Source organism: Pseudomyrmex gracilis, unplaced genomic scaffold, assembly GCF_002006095.1.
Source record: "Pseudomyrmex gracilis isolate BER0280 unplaced genomic scaffold, ASM200609v1 scaffold_150, whole genome shotgun sequence".
Classification (NCBI taxonomy): domain Eukaryota; kingdom Metazoa; phylum Arthropoda; class Insecta; order Hymenoptera; family Formicidae; genus Pseudomyrmex; species Pseudomyrmex gracilis.
In genome coordinates, this window is record NW_018020734.1 from 57255 (window position 1) to 77308 (window position 20054).

Genomic DNA, 20054 nt, shown 5'->3' on the forward strand with positions numbered 1-20054 from the left:
TATATATATATATATATATATATATATATATATATATATATATATATTCATGTATTTACAAAAGGTCGTTCGTTAAATGTTAATATTCAATTTATCGCAAATGTTATTACATTATAACTTTATTCCTGAGTAACCATTCATTTAAGAGCCTTATCGAGAGACTCGCCTCTCCCTCTTGTTTTATTTATACATCAGATAAAATCGTTTTTTTTTAATGCTAAGCGCCGTGACGTGTGATCGAGTGTAATGAAATGAGAAACACACACAAAGAAACGCATAACGACGGTATGGATATTTTTCTCTCAAGAGCGTTTTTTTTTTTTTACACAAATCATACGGATACTGGCCGCATTTTAAATTTGAGGATTGTGAGATGTAAAACTATGCGGGTAAAAAGTTTAATAAGATAACCGCTACGCGTACAAGAAAGGTTGCAATTTAATAATAGCACATGTACGCTCCGCATCAGAAATTATCTTGACAAATCTTGAGAAATATAAATTTTTTGTGTGTTGTTTTCACATTGTTTGGAACGAAAATTCGAAAACACAATTAATAAAATGTTTTATAATTGAATTCACTGTGGATGCTCGAGATCGATTACGCGTTATTGTGCAACCGAAGAAAAATGAAAAACTTCGTTGTATCTTTTTTCATATTCTTTACAGGTATATCTTGTGTGAACTAAGTTTTCTATGATTAGATATATTTTCCGGAAGAATCTGGAAGAATCAAACATCGCTTAAACCGTTGTGGTGTTTTCCTAGAGGATAAATTTGTTTCAGACTCACATCTGAAGATATAGAATTTTCATTGCGAGTTATCTATCGTATATCGATTTCGTGCTATACTACTACTCGACAATATTTCTCCCTCTCTCTCTCTCTAACTAAAGTATACGTTTGTCACGAATCTTCTCGCGCGCAAATGCCACAACGGAACGACGTTTGGTTTTTTGGCAACAATTTAAACGTGCATTTCGAATTATAATTTTTGCATATGTAATAGTAAAATTGATTTTCTCTTATCCCTGAAAACAAAACGATTTCAAGGTAGGAGGAGGAAAGAGTTTTCTTTGTTTTATATAAAAATGCCTGGAATGTCGATAATATATCTCTATATATATCTCGGTCATTCGATATGAGATAGCGTAATCGTGTTAAGCATTAAGGATTCCGTTTGCATGCACGATAGCGATACATATTAAAGGCGAACCGATTATTGTTAATCTCTCGATCATTTTGTGGAGTTTTACGCGGAGATATTTATAAGTAATCGGCTTTGTGTGTCCTAAAATGGAAGAGCGCGATATACAATTTTACGATCGCTCGTATCTATATATATATATGTGTGTATATATATATGTATACGTATATCCGTTTTTTTTTTTCAAGTAAAGTTACAAATATTTACGTGCTTGAAACAGAATATGTTAAGTACATGTACTTGTGATATAACCGCAGTTACACTCTCTCTTGGCACACGTGATGCGTGTTTCGATATTTTGTACGTTTTTGCTACGTTTTTTTTTTTTTAATTTTTTAAAAAATTTTTTTTATTACTTTAATGTGGATTTGTTTTTATTCGATATACAAACGCAGAGTGACGTCTTACATCTTGTGTGGTATGTACGTGTGCAACCTAAGGAAGACCATCATTAAACTTCTTGGCACTATGTAGATTAATAATTTATTAATTTATTAATTTATTAATTGTGCAGTCTGGCGCGAGATCCACAAAATGATGAGAAGTTCTAACGACATTTTTCTTTTCTTTTTTCACATTAGCAATTACATGAAAACTTGGTTGTCGAGAAAAACGTACGATTAAATGTCTATTTAAATATATGCAAAACTTGTAAATTTGGCTTTATAAAAAGTTCACGAACAATACACATGCATCGCGATTGTATGCATAATTATCGAAAAACGTTACGTGAAACTTTTGCTTATGATCGATATGATTTCTCTTTCTAAGGGAAAAAGTTTTTGGACTTTAAAATTGTCGTTAAAATTAGAGTTTGTTAGATGTTGGATCGTGACGTTTAATCATTAAATGTAATTAGGCAATGGAACACACACTCGTATGTGTGTGTATGCGTGTTGTGTGAGAAAAAGAGTCGGCTAAACTTTACAATGAAAATGTTGAGTGAGTAACAAGATTTTGCTTTCCTAATAAATCTCATACTTCTGTACATGTACATCTACGTGCGTCATTTGTGAGAAAAAAAATACCGTTATATTTTCATAAAACTCAATTTCGCGTTAAAAAAAAATTATACATAAGTGTTATTATGATAGAGATGATCTGATTGTGGATCGTTGATAATTGATATCGACCACGTCAGTCGTGTGTCCGAACAATAATAAGTGTCGCGCTATTTTTTTTCCAAGATATTCTACAATTTTCTTATTTTCTTATAGCTTGTATCTTATTCGGTTCAAACGAGTCAGAGAAAAACGCCTGGCTGTCGTCAATTAAATTCAGTCACGCTCTTTTGAACTGTGGCACTCTTTTTAAACATTCTCTCTCTTGTGACAATAAGTTCAATAAGTATGCGGTTAAGTTGTAAAGTTTAGGAAAATAATAACAATAATACTAAAGGACTAAGGAAAATAATATAATTGTGATTATATTACTATATCGCATGTGTGTTTTCAATATCATGCAAATTATCAAAATTACACGTCGCGTTAACTTTCCAGTGTTCTCAGAATTAATATAATATAATAAATTTACGAATTTAACAAATATAATACACTGTTGCGATAATTATTTATTCTGATATTTTTGTTTCGCGATTCTTACGATCGATAAAACGTAGTATAATACGTAATTTGTACGTTTAATAGGGTCAACATAGATTATCGCTAATCACAATCAAATTCTGAACATATATATCACAGCCAGTTAAACAGCGTAAAATATACAGCACTGATAACACTATTTACACGTAATCATCATTTACGTTAGAAGAAATTCCACTTTTGAGGACAAGAGGTGAACTCGAAAACGCAATATATATATTTATATTATTATATACTTCCGGATGTGCCGAGTGGCAAGAAACTGATGATTGCATTATAATATGTACAACATACACACCGTGGCTACGTTCACGATCACACGTTGTTCGTATATTATCGTTGTCCACAGCACATAACGTCAAAGATTGTAATCAAAGTACGCCGATCTACACATACGTACGCAAATCACTCCACACGTTACATGCATATATAAATTTAGTATAATAATGTAGATAATAATTGTCTAAGTAAGGCGTATTTAAACGTATTCTCTCATTCCTTCGTAACGAGTCTCTCTCTCTCTCTCACTCACTCACTCTTTTTGCGCTTTCCAGTGATCCATTTTTCCCGTTGTTGCGAATGTAATGCACACATTGTGTTGTTGTTGTCGTCAATCTATAAGAACGATTTCCAAAATAAACCACTCGATAGGGTCTTGGCTATGAAACAATATATTGAATCTTATCTACTTTCAGTCACGTATGTTATCTCTTCCAATCTCGATATCACACACTTTCTCTTCTCCCCTCTTCCCCGAAATAAGCCGAATTTTCCACAGAGACAGAGACAGGGAGACTCGAATCCTATTCGAATCTCGTCTAACCTTGGGATCGTGCGTACGCGCACGTACGGGAGTAAAATGGTATCTCAACGGTTTTATCGCCCCTAACGTTTTACAAATTCCTAAGAAATTTACAGAGGTGTTCTAAATCAACGTGGCAGTAGTAGAGAATAATGTCCCCCCTCCCTTTCCCTCTCTTCTCTTCCCCATCGACCGCGAAGAGCGCCGTAACTCGAGCGGACGTGATCGCGCGGATCGCGCGCGCTTGATCCTCCGTGAAGCTTTTTATTTATTTATTTTTTTTCGTAGTAAGAGCACTTAATCGCGCGCTATGTGTTTCCGAACTGAACTACCGATTGCGATATATTTTTTTTGTCTTTTTTTTTGTTTTTTTTCTTGTCTTTGTTTCTCTCTATTCTTTCGGGTTACCGCGATCTCGCAGCACGGCGGGATCAGTTTACCAGATACTGATACTTCTTAAGGATAATTCCTTACATGTGTTTGTGTGTGTAGTAGTAGTAGTAGTAATAGTAGTAGTAGTAGTAGTAGTAGTAGTAGTAGTAGTAGTAGTAGTAGTGTAGTAGTAATAGTAGTAGTAGTAGTAGTAGTAGTAATAGTAGTAGTAGTAGTAGTAGTAGTAGCAGTAGTAGTAGTGGTATAGTCATTATTCAGCGTGAATATCATACAGATGAATGAGCCATAAGTCTCGCGGAGTTTACGTTCATTTCTGTCGAGTTGATGTCCCTTTCGAATCTGAAGATTGACAGTGGCATAAATTCGATGTAAAAGTCACCTGAGATCTCTCGTAAACGTTGGACTTTTCTTTATATTTTTCTCTCAATTTTATCAATTATGTTACAAATACGATGCTTAATATTTTTCGAATCTGCGTCTAAAAACTTTTCGTCTTCGATCAATTCTTTGTATTGTTTTGATAAGGTTTTTAAATTTCATTCGTAAAATAAATGCAAACACACAATAAAACCCACGAAACACCTCACAGAGCATCAGTTTTGTTTTCCACAATGAAATTGTGTCAGCTTCTTCAATCTTCGTTTTCGATAATGCATCGACTCGGTTATGCTCGACTTTTGGTTCCCTCAGATTATTCCCTTTTTTTTTCTCTACCTTTGCAACGCGAGGATACACGATAAGAAGGAAGAAAATTCAAATCCTTATTAGAGTTGTTCTCTTTTTTCATCTTTCTTCCGCTTATCGTTTTGGAAATTTAATCTGTCTTTTAACATGCCGAAAGTTTCAGATATTACGGGATAATTACAAAGTCAGGTGACTGTTGAAAAAATGTATACGTCTAGTTGTAAAAGGCTATTCGATTATTTATAAATGTTAAAAAGATCGCTTCTCCGCGTGTTACAAACGTCCCGTTTAAAGAGAACAAAATCGTCCCTTTATATCGTCTCTTTTGTTTTTTCGTTCTTGACAAGGTTCGCGCGCTCGTGTATCGTTTTTGTACGTGTTCTTTTCTTCCTTCCTTCCTTCCTTATATTTTGCCATGGAAAAAAACAAAATAGTACATACTCGGTTCGACTGTCTCGGAACATTGCCTACGAAGATGATGACGTTTGTTGATTTTTTTTTTTTTTCGTCATAAACAGAAGATTATATATATGCCGTACTCTTTCGGAATGTGTTAATCCCTTATCGTTGAAAATGACTAAACGGATAAACAATAACCAATCAGGTAGAAACATAAGTCGGAAGCAGGTGATGTAGGTGATGACTTTAGTTGGTCCCGAACATGAGTTAGTAGAGAGTTGTGCAAGAATCGTAATTACTCAATCTCAATTATTTATAAATGTAAATTTTTAAATGTATCACAATCAAATATTTACTTGAAAAAAAGCGCGAAATATAACATTTAGTAAAATAAAGAAATAAATATTATATTAGAAATATTAGAAATATATATTAAAATTATGCATGTAACGAATTATCTATAATTCCTTTTAGCCAATTTGCGTCCATGTATAAAACTACCTTGGATGTGCCACACATTGCGTATAAATTTTAATTTTTTTATTCAAGAACGTGGTTATAACAGTGCCAATATGGCCTTGTTAAGAAAGTTTCAATGACTAATCTGTGCGACATAGTAATTATAATCTTTGCACGAACTCGCTCTAGAAGAGTCGCGCATCGAAACGTGTCGACCGTTGCGTCACGGATCTCAGCTCATGGCTACACTGCGCGCGCCGATCACAATCATGCACTCTTTCTCTCTTTCTCTCTCTCTCTCTCTCTCTCTCTCTCTCTCTCTCTCTCTCTTTCTCTCTCTCTCTCTCTCTCATTTAACTCTGCATCTTAACTATTACGAAAGCTATCTAGTAATTAACCTATACGGTTCTATAACGTACGGATCAATTATATTCTGTGGCAGTTTATTTACAGTGCGGCTCGCGTCGCGGCCCTCTAATGTTTGCACGATCGATTCGCAAATGAACGTTTGCCACTGGCTGTTCAATTTCGACGTTCAACGTCGCTGAAAAAGTTAAAAGTAAAATTATAAAATTTACAATATAGCTATGAGAGAAAAACGCTGAGATTTTAAATAAAATTACTTTCTAGGGAATTGTGTGGAATCATATAAGAGAGAGATCTCCTATTGTATATATGTATGTATGTATATATATATATATATATGTATATATATATATATATGCAATCCTCTTTTTTTTCATATCTAACAAGTTACGGGCCGCGGCCCGGCCGCATCTACCTTAACGTTGTCTATTTACAGGAACAGCACGATCATGTAATTGAGATATCTGGCGCTAGTGGTACCGTTGAGCTTCGTGCCGCCGCCGTTCTCCTCGTCGTTCTCGCTGGCAGTGTCGCCCTTTATCTCGACGATGGTGTCGAGCCTCTCTATCGCGCCCCGCTGGGGATGATAGTTGCCGGAGCTCTCGCTCTCGGCGGTCTCGTCGGAGTCGACATCGATCGAACGGTCGTTCACCTGAATCTTCACCACGGCATCCACCGGGTACTTGTGGTTACCTTCGTCACTAGAGGACGTCGTCGCGACCGTCGCTGTGCCGGATTTACCGGCGGCCTTCGTGACAATGCCGGCCTCTCGCTCGCAGCGCGGACAGGTCTGACCGTTGGACGAGCCTTCGTCGCTCTGACAGCGGAAGCAGATCAGGTCGCCGTCGCTCGAGAAGTCGCAGTGCTCGCAGTGTACAACGACATAGCCGTTACCCCGGCAGAGCTCGCAGATCGGACTCTCGTCGCGGTCTGTGAGCAGATCGACGTATTAGGATCGACAGAGTTGTCTCGTGCGCGCGTGCAATCCTAAAATTGTTATCCTCTAAGAGGAAATTGCGCAAAGCATTAAAGCCAAGAAAAAAAAACACCAAATAACTGCGTAACTACTATCGGTGCGAGATCAAAAAAGCGAGATTATGGCGAGTGCAATAGCATAGTAAAAGTGTAAGGGATGTGAAAAAATTATTATGGTCTCTTTTTTTATAGGTAGAGTAAAGAGGAAAATATATGCACATGTGTGCGTTTGTGAAGTCATCTGCACAGGCACTATGTAGCAAGAAAAATTGCTACATTGAATAATTATACTCACTATTGTATTGGAAGATACATTCTCTCGGGGAGTTTTGGAAGAATTAGGAAATTAATAAAAATATTGTACTATAAAAGAATAGGAGAATAATCACCAAGTAGAGTCGGGAAAACTGAAAAAAAGACTAGAAAGAAATGCAACTTGCACGTGTGTTGCGTGGTTCCGTTATCCTGTGTACATATCGGTGTATGATGAATGAGAAGGTCACAGAGTTAATGGAAAACACCAAAGCCACATCAAAATTAATTAAGCAAAGCGAACGAACTTTGTTCAATCCTCGGACCAGAATTGGTCGAGGTACTCGCCTCTCTCGACGTCACCTCGATCGTCCTCAGCGTCTCTGGCAATTCTTCCGCGCTGTTCCTGCGTCGGGTGATATCGAGGTGACGTAACCGACACCGGCTGCTCCGGATCGCGGTACGATCGCGGCGACGTCTGCGCCACGCGTTCCTGATCCGAACGGTAGGAGCGCGGTGAGGACAGCTTCGTCGGACTTCTATAGGCACGAGAGGTTCCCGGCTCTTGGAGCCGATCTTCAATACGCTCCTCCACGTATCTGCCGGGGTACGAGCTGGGTGTTTGCGGTTGGTAGGTGCAGGTGCGCGTCTTCTGATCGCACTCGCTGCACAGCAGCAGGTTTGACTTGCTGCCGGGCCGCGAGACGTAACCGTTACAGGTACCGTAGTAACGCTCGTCCTCGCCGTCGCTGTCGAAGAAGTGCTGGCTCAGGCTACCAATCGACTTCGTGTCACTGAAGACCTTCGCTTCGTCCGGCTCTTCCTGATCGTCAACGCCGTATCTATAAAAAGACAAAAGCGGATCGATTCATTGTACGAGCGCGAACGCGCGGCACCTTTTGTGAGTCACAATACGGATATATTACGGTCGTTCGTAGCTATCAAACGCGAAAGTTATTACTTATACGCCTTCTTCTGCGCTAAGAACTGTTATTTATCACATTTACGAGCTATGAAAACTCGGCTCTTCTCGTCACATTCGAGTAATATCGTTTTATACGTATGTTTTTTGCGATATTTATTACAGAGAGAATTGCAGTACGTGAGAGTTTGCGATACGTGATTATTATAATGGAACAAAAGAAAAACAAACGACAAAAAGCACGTGAGGAATAACAGGTACATGTTTGCACGAATATTCATACCTATTAGCGGTCTCGACAAGGTAGCGACGTATCCGCTCGAGTTTGGTCTTGCCGCGCTCTCGCGGCATTGTTTCTCGTTAAATAATGCTCTCTCGGTTTCTCTCATTGTTGTCCTCGACGCTCGAGGTCGAACTGCCACCGCAGATCTGCATCTCGATTTCGGCCAGTCGGTGCTCGACCTCCCATTGCTGCTGGCTCAGTTTGACGCTCATCGCCGCGTTCTCGCTCTCCAGGCATTTCAGCCGCTCGCGTAGCCGCTGAATTTCCGCCAGCAGAGCATCGTGCAGAGGCGTCGCACCCTCGCTCATCAGCTGCGTCGTGCTGTTGTAGGTCGTGCTTGAGAGAAAATGGCCAACTATTGTTGGAAAAATACATATGTACATATTATTAATAATGCGTGTAAAAATAAATCAGTATAATAATTTTATAAAATTTTTATTGCATAGTTTTTATAAGCGTGTACACACGTTGTAATGATCAACGAATGAATAAGGCGCAGAATAAAGCAAAAACTCAAATAACTTGCGACGCAGCCAACTTGTTCTCCAACTTGAAATCTAAAAAAGATCGCAAAAAGATTTCAACGAAAAAAAAATCAATTTTGTTTTTAGCAGCTGTGCACGTGAGAATACGGATTATCGTCTTTTTTGGCCACATTAGAACAATATGTTGCGCGTGGTATGTACATGCAATTACTCGATCGTTGAAAATTACATGAGAAGCGCAGAAAGCAACAAACGAGCGTCGACGTGTGCGCGAATACAAGATGAGTCCCTCTTGCCCAAGAGAGAGAGAGAGAGAATCACCCATAGTCTTTGTGATTCGCTGATGTTGATTAATGCGCGCGATTAGTATTTCTCTCTTGCAGCTGGCTGTGGCACTCGCACGCTAATAGAATTCGCATATAAGATGAGCCGCCGTTTCGCGACGGAGGGAGGCGGCATTCGGAGTTGATACAACGTGAAGGTGAATTAGCATCAGCAAACTCTCTGCTAATTAATTTAGGAATCGCCCCGCGTGTACTAATATATCATTCGGGCTATTGTCCAGGGGCTCGTCTTGATCGTGTCACACTCCCTCGCATTAACACATCAACGGCCCGGGAATTGCGCGGCTGTTTAGAGCGCGTGGCGTTTCTTCCGCGGGAATCGTGCGCGCGTCGCGATATAATTCGCCGGTTGATAAACCTGGCTCTCAGCTCCGGTTGACTCGCATCCGATTTGTTATCGCCGTTAGTAAAATCTGTCGATATATATTTAATCGAGTGAGAGAGATGGGGGGGGGGGTCTGAGGGGGAACTGAATAGCGCGTTGAGTGTATGCACCATATATCCCATCTAGCGAAGAGCTTGTTCGAAAACCGGAAACGTCCGATTACCGCGCGCATTTCCCACGGCGCGCACGGAGCAACGCAGGCGGGGGATTTTATTTCCCAAACGACATATAAACGTCGGCAGAAACACGTTAAATCGTTACTACCTATATCCTATCTATCGGGGTTAATGGTTCCCGGTATTTTACGAGTGGCGTCGAGCGTCGCGCGCTCCGTCATTCATTATCTCGCGCGCGATATTTCTGAACTCGCACACCTCCTCTTCGTATCGGCTCTTTTATAGCGCGCCGATAAACGCGCGAAACCGCGTTCGCCCGCGTCCGGTTAGATTTGATTTTCCAAACGAGAGATCGCGCCCTAAGAAAATTCCGATCTGAAACCCCTCTTCATGAGGGAACGCGCGCCGAGAAATTTGCGCGCGCAAAAGGCGCAATGATAAAGTCTCTTCCGGGTGTGTGTATGCACGCGACGGGAGTTCACATCAATCTTTCTCTTCATTAACAATGATAAACCGCTGAAATGTTTATTCACAAATACGATCATTAATTTTAGCTTAGATAAATAAACCGTGACAAATATAAATAATATAACGACGCGCGTAAATATTTTCGACGAACACGCTATATGAGATGAATGATGATAATAACTATTTCTCTGTGACATTAAAACGCGGTTCCCTCCGTAAATTTATTTCGAGGTGGCGCGCGCTCTCTCTCTCTTTTGTTCTGAAAATATAATTCCGAACGCGCGGGGACGGGAGTTATTATAAAGATGTTCAATCAAACGCGCATAACGACACACTGTGCGATATATACAAATATTCACTCGGCCTTTCTAAAAAAAAGTCTTTATATGCCATACGTGAAATATTGATGACTAGAAAGTGAAAGAGGCTACAACACAAAGGTCTTCTTATTCTCTTCTTCGCTGTGTTCGCGCTTCACTTAATCGCGAAGTCTTATAAAGTCTATAAGAAACTAACGGTTTGTGCGTCAGCAGTTTGCGCGCGAACACAGCGTCAGCCGGCGTTATCTCTCCTCGGCGCAATGATTTATATACTCCCGCGTGTAATGTTATCGCGATAGAATCGCCGGAGGTCGGCGGTATCGCGCGCGAAAATAATATCCGATGTGAAGAGATTTCGCACGATTTTACGATTTTACGCGGAATCTTCTTTCGTACGTTGTTAAATACGAGAAATATGATATCAACTCTGTTTTTTAAATGTAATAAAAAATTTATCTAAGTCGTAGCGACATTTCTCTCCGCCCGCAACTATTCCGGCGGGTACGGAATATATGAATCTTAATGTATATAAATTTGTTTATATAAATCTTCTCTCGCGTCGGGGGGCGGATGCGAACTTTCTGCTGCCTTACGGCAGTAGCACTGTTTGTTCGCTCGTTACCTGTATTGACTTTCAAATTCGACTTGTAATTCTCCCACTCTGATTGACAAACAATCGACACTCCCGTGCGGGAGAAAACAGAGAACGCTTATTCTCTCAGAACGCGTCAATTCGCACGAGCAATACAAAATCGCTCCCGTTTCGCGGTCTATTCCCAGCTATATCCGAGCGCGTACTGATATCTGAGTCTAAAATATAAATTTCAGCTTCTACACAATTTTACGCGATTTTAGTGGAGTTATGAGATCGGAACAAAGATCAAATTACCGTCGCGTTTTATCAGTGATCAAAAAATGCGCGAGTTTTATATATAAATTACACATTCGTTGTTTCGCGAGAAACAATGTATATCTGCCCATCTACGTTTTCATTACACATGTAGAATCCGCTCCGACATGTAATTTTTTTTCTCTTGAATTCGTCGTGTTATAAACTCACATTTCACGCGCGTAAAAAGGGACAGTTTATTTGAATAAATACGCGCTCGTATTTTCTGAAATATACCGTATGTTCATTAATCACGTTGTTTCTTTTTGATGTTTTTTTTACGTGACACTGAGACAAGAGGGGGGGGGGGAAACTTACCGGTGGACTGCCTTCTGGTGGAGGGTTGCGTGGCGGCCGCATGCGGCACCCTGGCCGTCTGCTCCTCGCTACTGGGACCGCTGCTGGCCGCGCTCGTCGGACTCTCCGTGCCCCTAGGTACGCTCGCGTCCCCAGTGATCCCCGTGGTTGGCACAGTACGACGCGCCGTCACCGGACTCGGGCTCGGCGAGAACAACGAGGCGGCCGTCGAGTACGCGTGTGTGGCCTTGAGATCGATCGGCGATATCCACATCTCCTCCAACGGCACGCGACCCCGCGACTCCACCAGACCGGGCGTGCTCTGGCATCTGGGCATGGCAGCTGCAAATTCGCAACCCGTTTTATAGCACACGACGATCTTCTCTTTAACAGGGGGGCTATTTTAACTTTCGTTAAAAGAATATTATTTCGATCGCGCGCGCCAGAGAGAAATTTAATATCTTTTATATATATGTATTTTTTTTCTGTTTTTCGTTTTCCGTTTCCTCTTGGTTTCATTTTTCATTTTTTTAATATCGTTTACGAGTCATAAAAGAAGAAAAAAAAACAGCGTCGGTTTTCCAATCTTGTTGAAAACGACACCGCCGTGTGAAAAGCTCAACCGGAGAATTTTCCGCTGGAATTTTCGATACACCACGTCGCGGTGCAGAACGGGCTGGCCATTTATTTAGAATATCACTCATACGTGATGCAAGTCCTTCGTGAACCGTGCGCGGCAGCATCGTGTTTACGCACGTCGTGCCCGATACGATATCTGTACCGCGTTCTCGAATTTCCGCGCTCTTCGACCGTCCTGACATTTAACCGACAGTGTTCAGTGACATCCACACGTTGTTGTGCCGTTTTCCCTTTGTTCGTTTGATGCGAGTCCTTCGGTTCCCTCTCGAGCAAAACGCGTAATTCTTCGGATCCTTATGGAGATTTCCGCTCTGTCTTCAATAATGTATCGTTATTGCGAAAGACGTATCGATCCGGTCGTTATAAACGACTTTGGATCATCGACGGTGTCATGTTCGCTTATGCAAAATAGACAGAACCGCGTTTGCGTTCTCGCAAAACGAACGCGACACAAAGTAACAAATTATGATAAAATACAGCAAGCTAGGAATATATATATGTTTTGCATCTTACTTGCAAATATATATGTAAATCTATATAATGTAAAAATATATAAACGTTCAGTGTTTAGCAACACGTCAGCTCTGCACAACGGTTTAGCTACTAAATAGCGCGTAACGTTTGATCGTTTATGTAGGATGTGTGGGCTGTCGGATCAGGTAAATTAATCCTTCTAATTAAAGCGACCTTTAAATACCATGACATCATGCGGGGTAAATCGCGTGTCGAGACGTTAATAGCAGAGACCCGACGCGACGGCAGACCCAAAAAAATTGTTATTATGAAAGAGAGACGCAATCCTCTCTTGCAAGTTATTTACGTCACAACTCCAGAATAAACTCCGGGTGCATAAGTTACACATTTCGTTACGGGAGTAACTTCTTTTTTTTCTATATACATATATATATATATATATATATATATATATATATATACATATTTATATAGATATAGATATATGTGTATGTGTAGCTTTACTTCGAAAAGATCTTCGTTGAACTGCAATTTGCAAAGTACCACTCCGCATACTTCTAAACTCGCGACGTGCATATTTTTAAACTTGCAGCGTCAACAACGCGACGCGCATTTCTCTCACTCTTTTACGTTAATTAGAGTACGTTGCACCTCGCCGATAGCGAGGCGGATCAATAAGTCGTCGGAGATCTCGCCTCTTGCTATCGCAGATATACACATTGCCACTTCCTTCTCGCCGCCGTAACTCACGTCACGCATTCGCACACTTATTAACGCGACCTAATTAATTTATCATACGCCGTTCCGCGACGACGATGTAGAAAAAAATTGCTGTTAAAATTTTTCTTTTTTTTTTTCGGGGAGGTTAGTCGAGATGAAGCGCAAGCCATCGAGTGAAAGTCCATCGTTGCAATGGTGATGAATGGCACGAGAAGTTTACAAACGAAATAAGTTTCTGCAAACGCGCGTAAGCGGTTTATCGAAAAATGCAGCGATGGATTGCTCGCGACGGACCGTTCGCATTTTCAAAAGAAGTGGGGCGACATCCCTTAAGGAAATAGTTGCGCGCTTGCAAAGAATATCTCCTTCTATTCAGCGACGCTTTTATAGCTTCTTCTCAAATGCGTGTGTGTGTGTGTGTGTCAAAATTATATTTTTCATTCTTGAGGAAAATAATAAAAAAAAAGAGAAAAAAATGTTCAACCAAAATATCCGTTTGCAATAAAGGTTCACAGATTTTTTTACATTTTCGTGGGTTAAAACATTGTTTTTTTCTTTTCAATTTTTTATATTTCAATCCCCCCGTTCTTTCTCTCACCTCTTTATTTCTCCTCTTTTCTCACACTTAAAGAAAAAAGAAAAAAAACAGTCTCTAACTTCTCGTCGAGAATGCACGGTCAGATATTTCCTTCCATTTTTCTTAATTTGTTTTCTGGTATTTGTGGTTGAGGAAAATGCGTTCAGCGGTTTCAGGACAGCCCCGTGTATGTACGCATATTTTTTGCCGGAAAATGCAAAGGGAATTGCGAGACGAGGATATTCCCGGTACTCTCGCTGACCTAGAGACCGAAAAAGGTGGTGGATCCGCCATATAGCGCTACTACGACCGTCCGCGTATTTCGGATCAACGAGGCGCTCGGAAGAGAAGAATCGCGGGGACGTCGAACCATTTGTCTCCATCAGCCCAACATCGACTTTCGCTGCTTCGAGTACTTCGACCCGTTCATTCTTCGCGCTGTTACATGTGCACGCGGAATTAGGTCACGAAAACATTCCGTATGCGAAAACGAATAAATCCTCGAGATAGAGATATCGAGACGGAGGTCTATTCATCGTCGGAACGTTGCGCGTTTAGCATTAAACCCGTCCAATTTCCATCTCGCGTTTACCTAGCGTATATCTCTCCCGCATTAGACAAATGAAACGCACGAGGGAAATATAAGATGGCGGTGAATATTCGCCAACCATAATCGAGAACAATTTCTGCGTATATAAATATTACTTTTAATCCTAAATGTGTAAAATATATACATCCACGAAAATGTGTGTGTGCGCACGAAAAATATATTTAAAAAGAGAATGCAAATGTTATTAAATAATGTTATTAAATTTAAATATAAATTAAAAGAAAACACGTTTTAGAGAGTGAAAAAGTGTTGTATTAGATTGGTGCGGAAGTAATTGCGGAATTGTTACTTTAAACTTCATTTAAAAATCGCAATTATTTTTTCACCGCTCTGAGCGTCATTGATGTATCTTTATTTTGTTATTGCACTAAAGCTTCTCGACACCAACTTCTCGAAAAGAGAAGAGCGCCAATAACCGTACAAAGGAATTGCTGTAATCAAATACGAACGGCAAGTTCGCCTCGAAATTTATATCTTTTGAAACTTGTTTGACCGAAGTTCAACGACTGAAAATCTTCGAAGACATTAACCTGGGAATATACGTGTATCAACGATCGCGGTACTGAAAAGACTCAGCCAGGCGGAGACGTGATTTCATTGCGGATCGTTCAAAAGATTTTCGTCAGCGTGTACTGGTAACATAGGCATGACGCGAAGAGACGAGGAGTTTAATTAATTAATTCTCGCGCGGGCGCGCGCGCAAAGCAGCCGCCCTTTGCTCACCCTGCGGTATAAGGTGGCGAAGTTTGCCGTGTTACGCACGAAACTTTCGAGCACGGCGTCGTCATGGAACTGCGGTACACATAATACAGTCGTTTATCCCATGCACAGCCTCGAGAATTTTCCCACCCGCCGTGGAAGAAAAATAAAAATTGTTCTCCGTTGTAGACGTAAATGGGAGTCGAGTAGTTTCCATCTGCAATAAGGTAGTTCCAAGTATTTTTCCTTTGTAGAAAATGCGACGTTGGCTTTGCACCACCGATCTTCGAGAGTGTAAAAGAAAAATATATATTTTATCCCATAAAATACAATTTAGACGCGCGTTTCATTCGGTCGCAAGTGCGTATTGTTTGAGAAGAAAAACATTTATCCTCGAGAAAATACAAAAATCATTTGACTGTTACGGCGCATCTTCGAAATGTTTTATTTACGCGTTTTATTACTATCTTCTGTCGAGCATCTCGCGCATTCCCCGTTATAGATTAAACAAGCATCACTCCATTTAACGTTTGCATGACATCCCACTTACGTTTAGAGGCTCGTTACGTTTTCCGCGAGAGGAAACGAGAGGAAATTATGCGCGGAACAAAAAATAGGAGAACACACCGCGAGCGTTTTTCCAGCAAAAATTGAGGTCGAAAAGAATGTTTTGAACGACGACTTTTTGGGAATAAAAAGCGAGCGAGAGAGATTTTGATAGCATATAACCCTCGAGGCACTCGACTTGTGGTGTACACCGGGTCTTTTTTAGGCACGCGAATGTGTATTTCATCGCAGTTTTGCGCAATCCAAGAGACAGAGAGAAAAAGATAAGCCGTTCCATTACCTTCGTAGCGTTTGTTTTTGTAACACGATAACGTTTGTGGAATTAAAAAACAAAAGAAAGAGAAGAAAAATAAGAGAGACAAGAAAAAAATTAATATCTCAATAATGTATATAACTTGTGAACGACTTAATTCCGACTCTCTCGCGACGCTCTACTGAGGAAAATTCCAGCAGAAATTAATCGAAGAATAAAAAAGTTTGTCGAAGCTTGTTAAACTACAGTTTTATCTCTATTAGAGAGCGAATATATTTCCTGAAAATTGCTTCTCGCGCGGTTGAGAAAAATGCAAAGATGTATCTCCGCTCGACGATTATTGTACGTAGATACCAAGGCTTCGAATCAAGGCTTTCCACATCGGTTAATTCGTTAATATGCCAGCGACGAGAGTATCTTGATGGAATTTCCGTTCTCGGTTCCGGTTTTGAAGTTTTGCGAGTGGCATCCGCGCCCCGAGAACAACTTACCTCGCCGAAGGCGCGTAAACTTCCGTGCTTCTAGCTATTTTAACGACGGTAACGAGGAAAGTTTCATGGGGAGGCATCCGCGCGTTTTGGTTTGCGCGCACCGAGCCAGCCACAGCGAGCGCGCGACGCGACGCGCGTCTTAGTCGAATTCGAGGCTGTGTCGAGGAGCGACTTCGAGGGCCGAACGAATTGAAAAGTGGTTTTCAAGCGCGCACTTCCGCGACTTCGTGAACATGTTACGCAAATGCAAACACGCGCGAGTGATCCTCGAAGCAATCAAAACAAACAAAAGCCTGCTTGATTTCTGTCCTTTTCAATAAAAATGTTTATTTGACGACTTTTTGCCGAGACGATCTTTTGTGTATCTTAAATTTGTATTGAGAAGAACACAAATCAAGTGTCGAAGCGTCAATACTTGTTATGAATAAATGATACATGTTACACGCATTAATATACAACCGCGTCAGCTTTGTGTTATTTGTAATTTGTGTTAAACATTTTCCTACCAGAAAAAGCGTGTGTAAATAATCACAATCGATTCTCTCGATATTGATTGCTGCCACTTTTATCTCGACGCTGATTAGACGTTTTTAGGATGTGTTTCTCGATTAATGTCGTACATATCAAGACGCACGGTAGTACTTCTTATACGCGAAATTCATGCGATTGAGAAATGAGGAGATTTTCATGGAGCAATATCTCAAGAACGACTGAACCGATCACTTTTGTTGTAGTCTCAATCGCTTCATAACAAAACACTAAAAAACAAAACTATTCTTGCGTTTTTTACAGTCACGTGACAGGGAGAAGAGAAAAAACACTACGTAACTAAAGTAACGTGACTGCACTTTAATGACTTGTCTTTAATTACGTGACTAAAAATATATATTATATATATTATATATAGTAAATATAATATATATAATATGTATATTATTTTATATATATTATATTATATATGTAATATATTATATTTTGCACAATTGTTTTAAAATTACTTTAAATGTTTAATGTCCTCCTTCGTAACGTTTTGCAGACAAGCNTATATATATATATATATACTACGGTAAAGTCACTGACCTTGATCACGTGACTACGGCGAAGTCACTGACCTAAGTCACGTGACTACGGCGAGGTCATTGATCTGGATTACGTGACTACGGTGCGTATATATTATATATAGATATAGAATATTATATATAATATATATAATCTCTCTTTTACTCTTTTCCCTGTCACGTGATCTTATTTTAGTCGCGTTTTTAAAGACACGTGACTAAAATACAGTCAGTTTATAATCACGTGTTGTTTTTCCACTCCTCTCTTTTTCTTTTATTTTTCGAGTTTGATTTTCATGCGTTATTTCTGACATATCTCATGTGTACATCATGTGTATTATATGATTTATAAGACGTATACACTAGCTGTCATCACAGGTTAAGTTTACTGGCACAATACATTAAAAAAATAAAAACAATAACAGCGTGCGCGCAGCGCGCCCCTGTGTTGTACTACTAAGTTTTAAAAATCCAGAATAAAACTCGACTCTAAAGTTTGAAAATTACTAAAAAGAATAAAATTTTAATCTTAATTTTTTAGGTTTAGGTTTTAAGACTCAAACGGTTTTGTTCGCTCCCGAGCGTAATGTTTTTTCTAACGTATCTTTTCGCTCGCGTTTCAAGAATTCGCACAGAGAAACTTTTCCTCGCTGTCCTCTATCAAGCGCTGTTACAAAAATATGATAGCTGTTTGATTGCACATACATGACATACTTGATAGGCAAGCGGTGAGAAACGAGCGAAGAGGAGAGACAGTCGCGACTTACTCACCTTTCTCCAGAGGAGCTCTCTTGTACTTCTCCAGCCTCTTGACTGCGATGGCTTCCAGACGCACTCTGGCGGCCGGATACTCCTTGAGCACGTCCCACATGTCCTTCTTGCTGAGGACGAAGAGGTCCGAGTAGCCAACCGAGCGCACGCTGGCTGTTCGCCGGTTACCTGCGTCGATGTAGCCATTTATTGGTTATCGGGATGCATCAAGCTTTCTTATGTAAACGCGCGTCGATCGAAACAACATCGATCGTTTGTTATCTACAAAATAATCTCCTGTCAGTTGATTGGTATGCACGTGGTTGTTTTAACACCGCGACTCTTCTCTTTGCTCATTGTCCTCCTCGCACAATAAGTGGCGCGCAATGCGTGTAATTTTGATCGCGCTTGTACTTTTTAGTTGCGGTCCAGTGATTCCACCTTAATCGATCGCCTAGTTAGCTCGTTAGCTCTGCCCCCCTTTTCTCTCGACTTTTTAACAGAGGCGTTTAATCGTCTGCCGTTAGCTCGCTGATAAATTGATGGACGGTAATGGCAAGTACGGATTAATTGTTGCGCGATTCACTGACGCGCGCGCGTGCGCGTCAGTTCACTCGCGATCGTATTTTTCGCTCGGTCGCGACGTTTTCCCGGACGGAATGGGGATATTTATTTTTGGCAGAAAAAACAAACGCATTTAGTATAAGTTACGCCAACAAGCACTTCGCCCCGATGTGTTAATGACGCAACCGAGTCATCGTATACTACTAATTGGTGTCAACGATATTTTACGCGCCCGGTGTAAAAAAAAAAAAAAAAACGTGCAAGATCGTAATTGCTTCAGACAGAAGTGCGCGCGGCAGTTGGACGAAACACGATAAATAAAGCTGGGCAAACTTTATTTCGAAAGATAGAGAGAGAAAGACTTAAACTGTTGGATAAACGTTACGTTCGGAAGTTTCGCTTCATTAGTATGCTACGAATACGCGCGAGTCGTAACGCAAATTGTAATAATTAAAGCTAAGACGACGGGTGTTAAACTCCCTCGCTCTGCTGAGTGAAAGTTACGTTACCCCATTTCTATGTTACTTTCGCCATAATTGTATATATGTACTATATGCGCCGTCCATGCGCGTTTCATTGTTACGCGGAGAATTTATAAATACTCCGGCGCGCAACTTGCGTCATATATTATTCACAAAGTTTTCACGTACCGAGCGCAACGCCGCAAAGTCCGTTCCACCGCGATCGAACCGCGCCGCGAAGCACATCGAGAGAATGTTTAATTATTACGGCGAAAATTGGATGTCAACGCGCTTCGATTAACAACGTGCTTCGCTCTTTCGTTTTGTTTATTGTTTTTTCTTCTGGTAGCGCGATATATACATTTCAAATAACAAAAACGAGAGATCAGATGTTCGTCGCTCGAATCGCTAATGTTGCGTCGTGAGATGTTTTGTCATTCACAGCGATAAGGTCGCAATGTACAATATGTATATGTATATCTTAATATACATATGTATATATATACATACTAACTATGTATATTTTAATATACATACATACATAT

The 20054-nt window shown here is 40.4% G+C and overlaps 1 protein-coding gene across 1 annotated transcript in view; it reads right to left on the reverse strand.

Annotated features, from left to right (window-relative positions):
• Positions 1-5531: 5531 nt before the first annotated feature.
• LOC109857190 (potassium/sodium hyperpolarization-activated cyclic nucleotide-gated channel 1-like) overlaps positions 5532-20054 on the reverse strand; it is a 113480-nt gene continuing 98957 nt past the window's right edge. The window contains exons 11-16 of the mRNA XM_020433277.1: positions 18506-18673; positions 11664-11988; positions 8432-8678; positions 7486-7981; positions 6326-6840; positions 5532-6088 (exon numbers count right to left, since the gene is read on the reverse strand). Coding sequence (XP_020288866.1) covers positions 6341-6840; positions 7486-7981; positions 8432-8678; positions 11664-11988; positions 18506-18673 — 1736 coding nt within the window. The 3' untranslated portion in view covers positions 5532-6088; positions 6326-6340. The remainder of the gene's footprint in view (positions 6089-6325; positions 6841-7485; positions 7982-8431; positions 8679-11663; positions 11989-18505; positions 18674-20054) is intronic.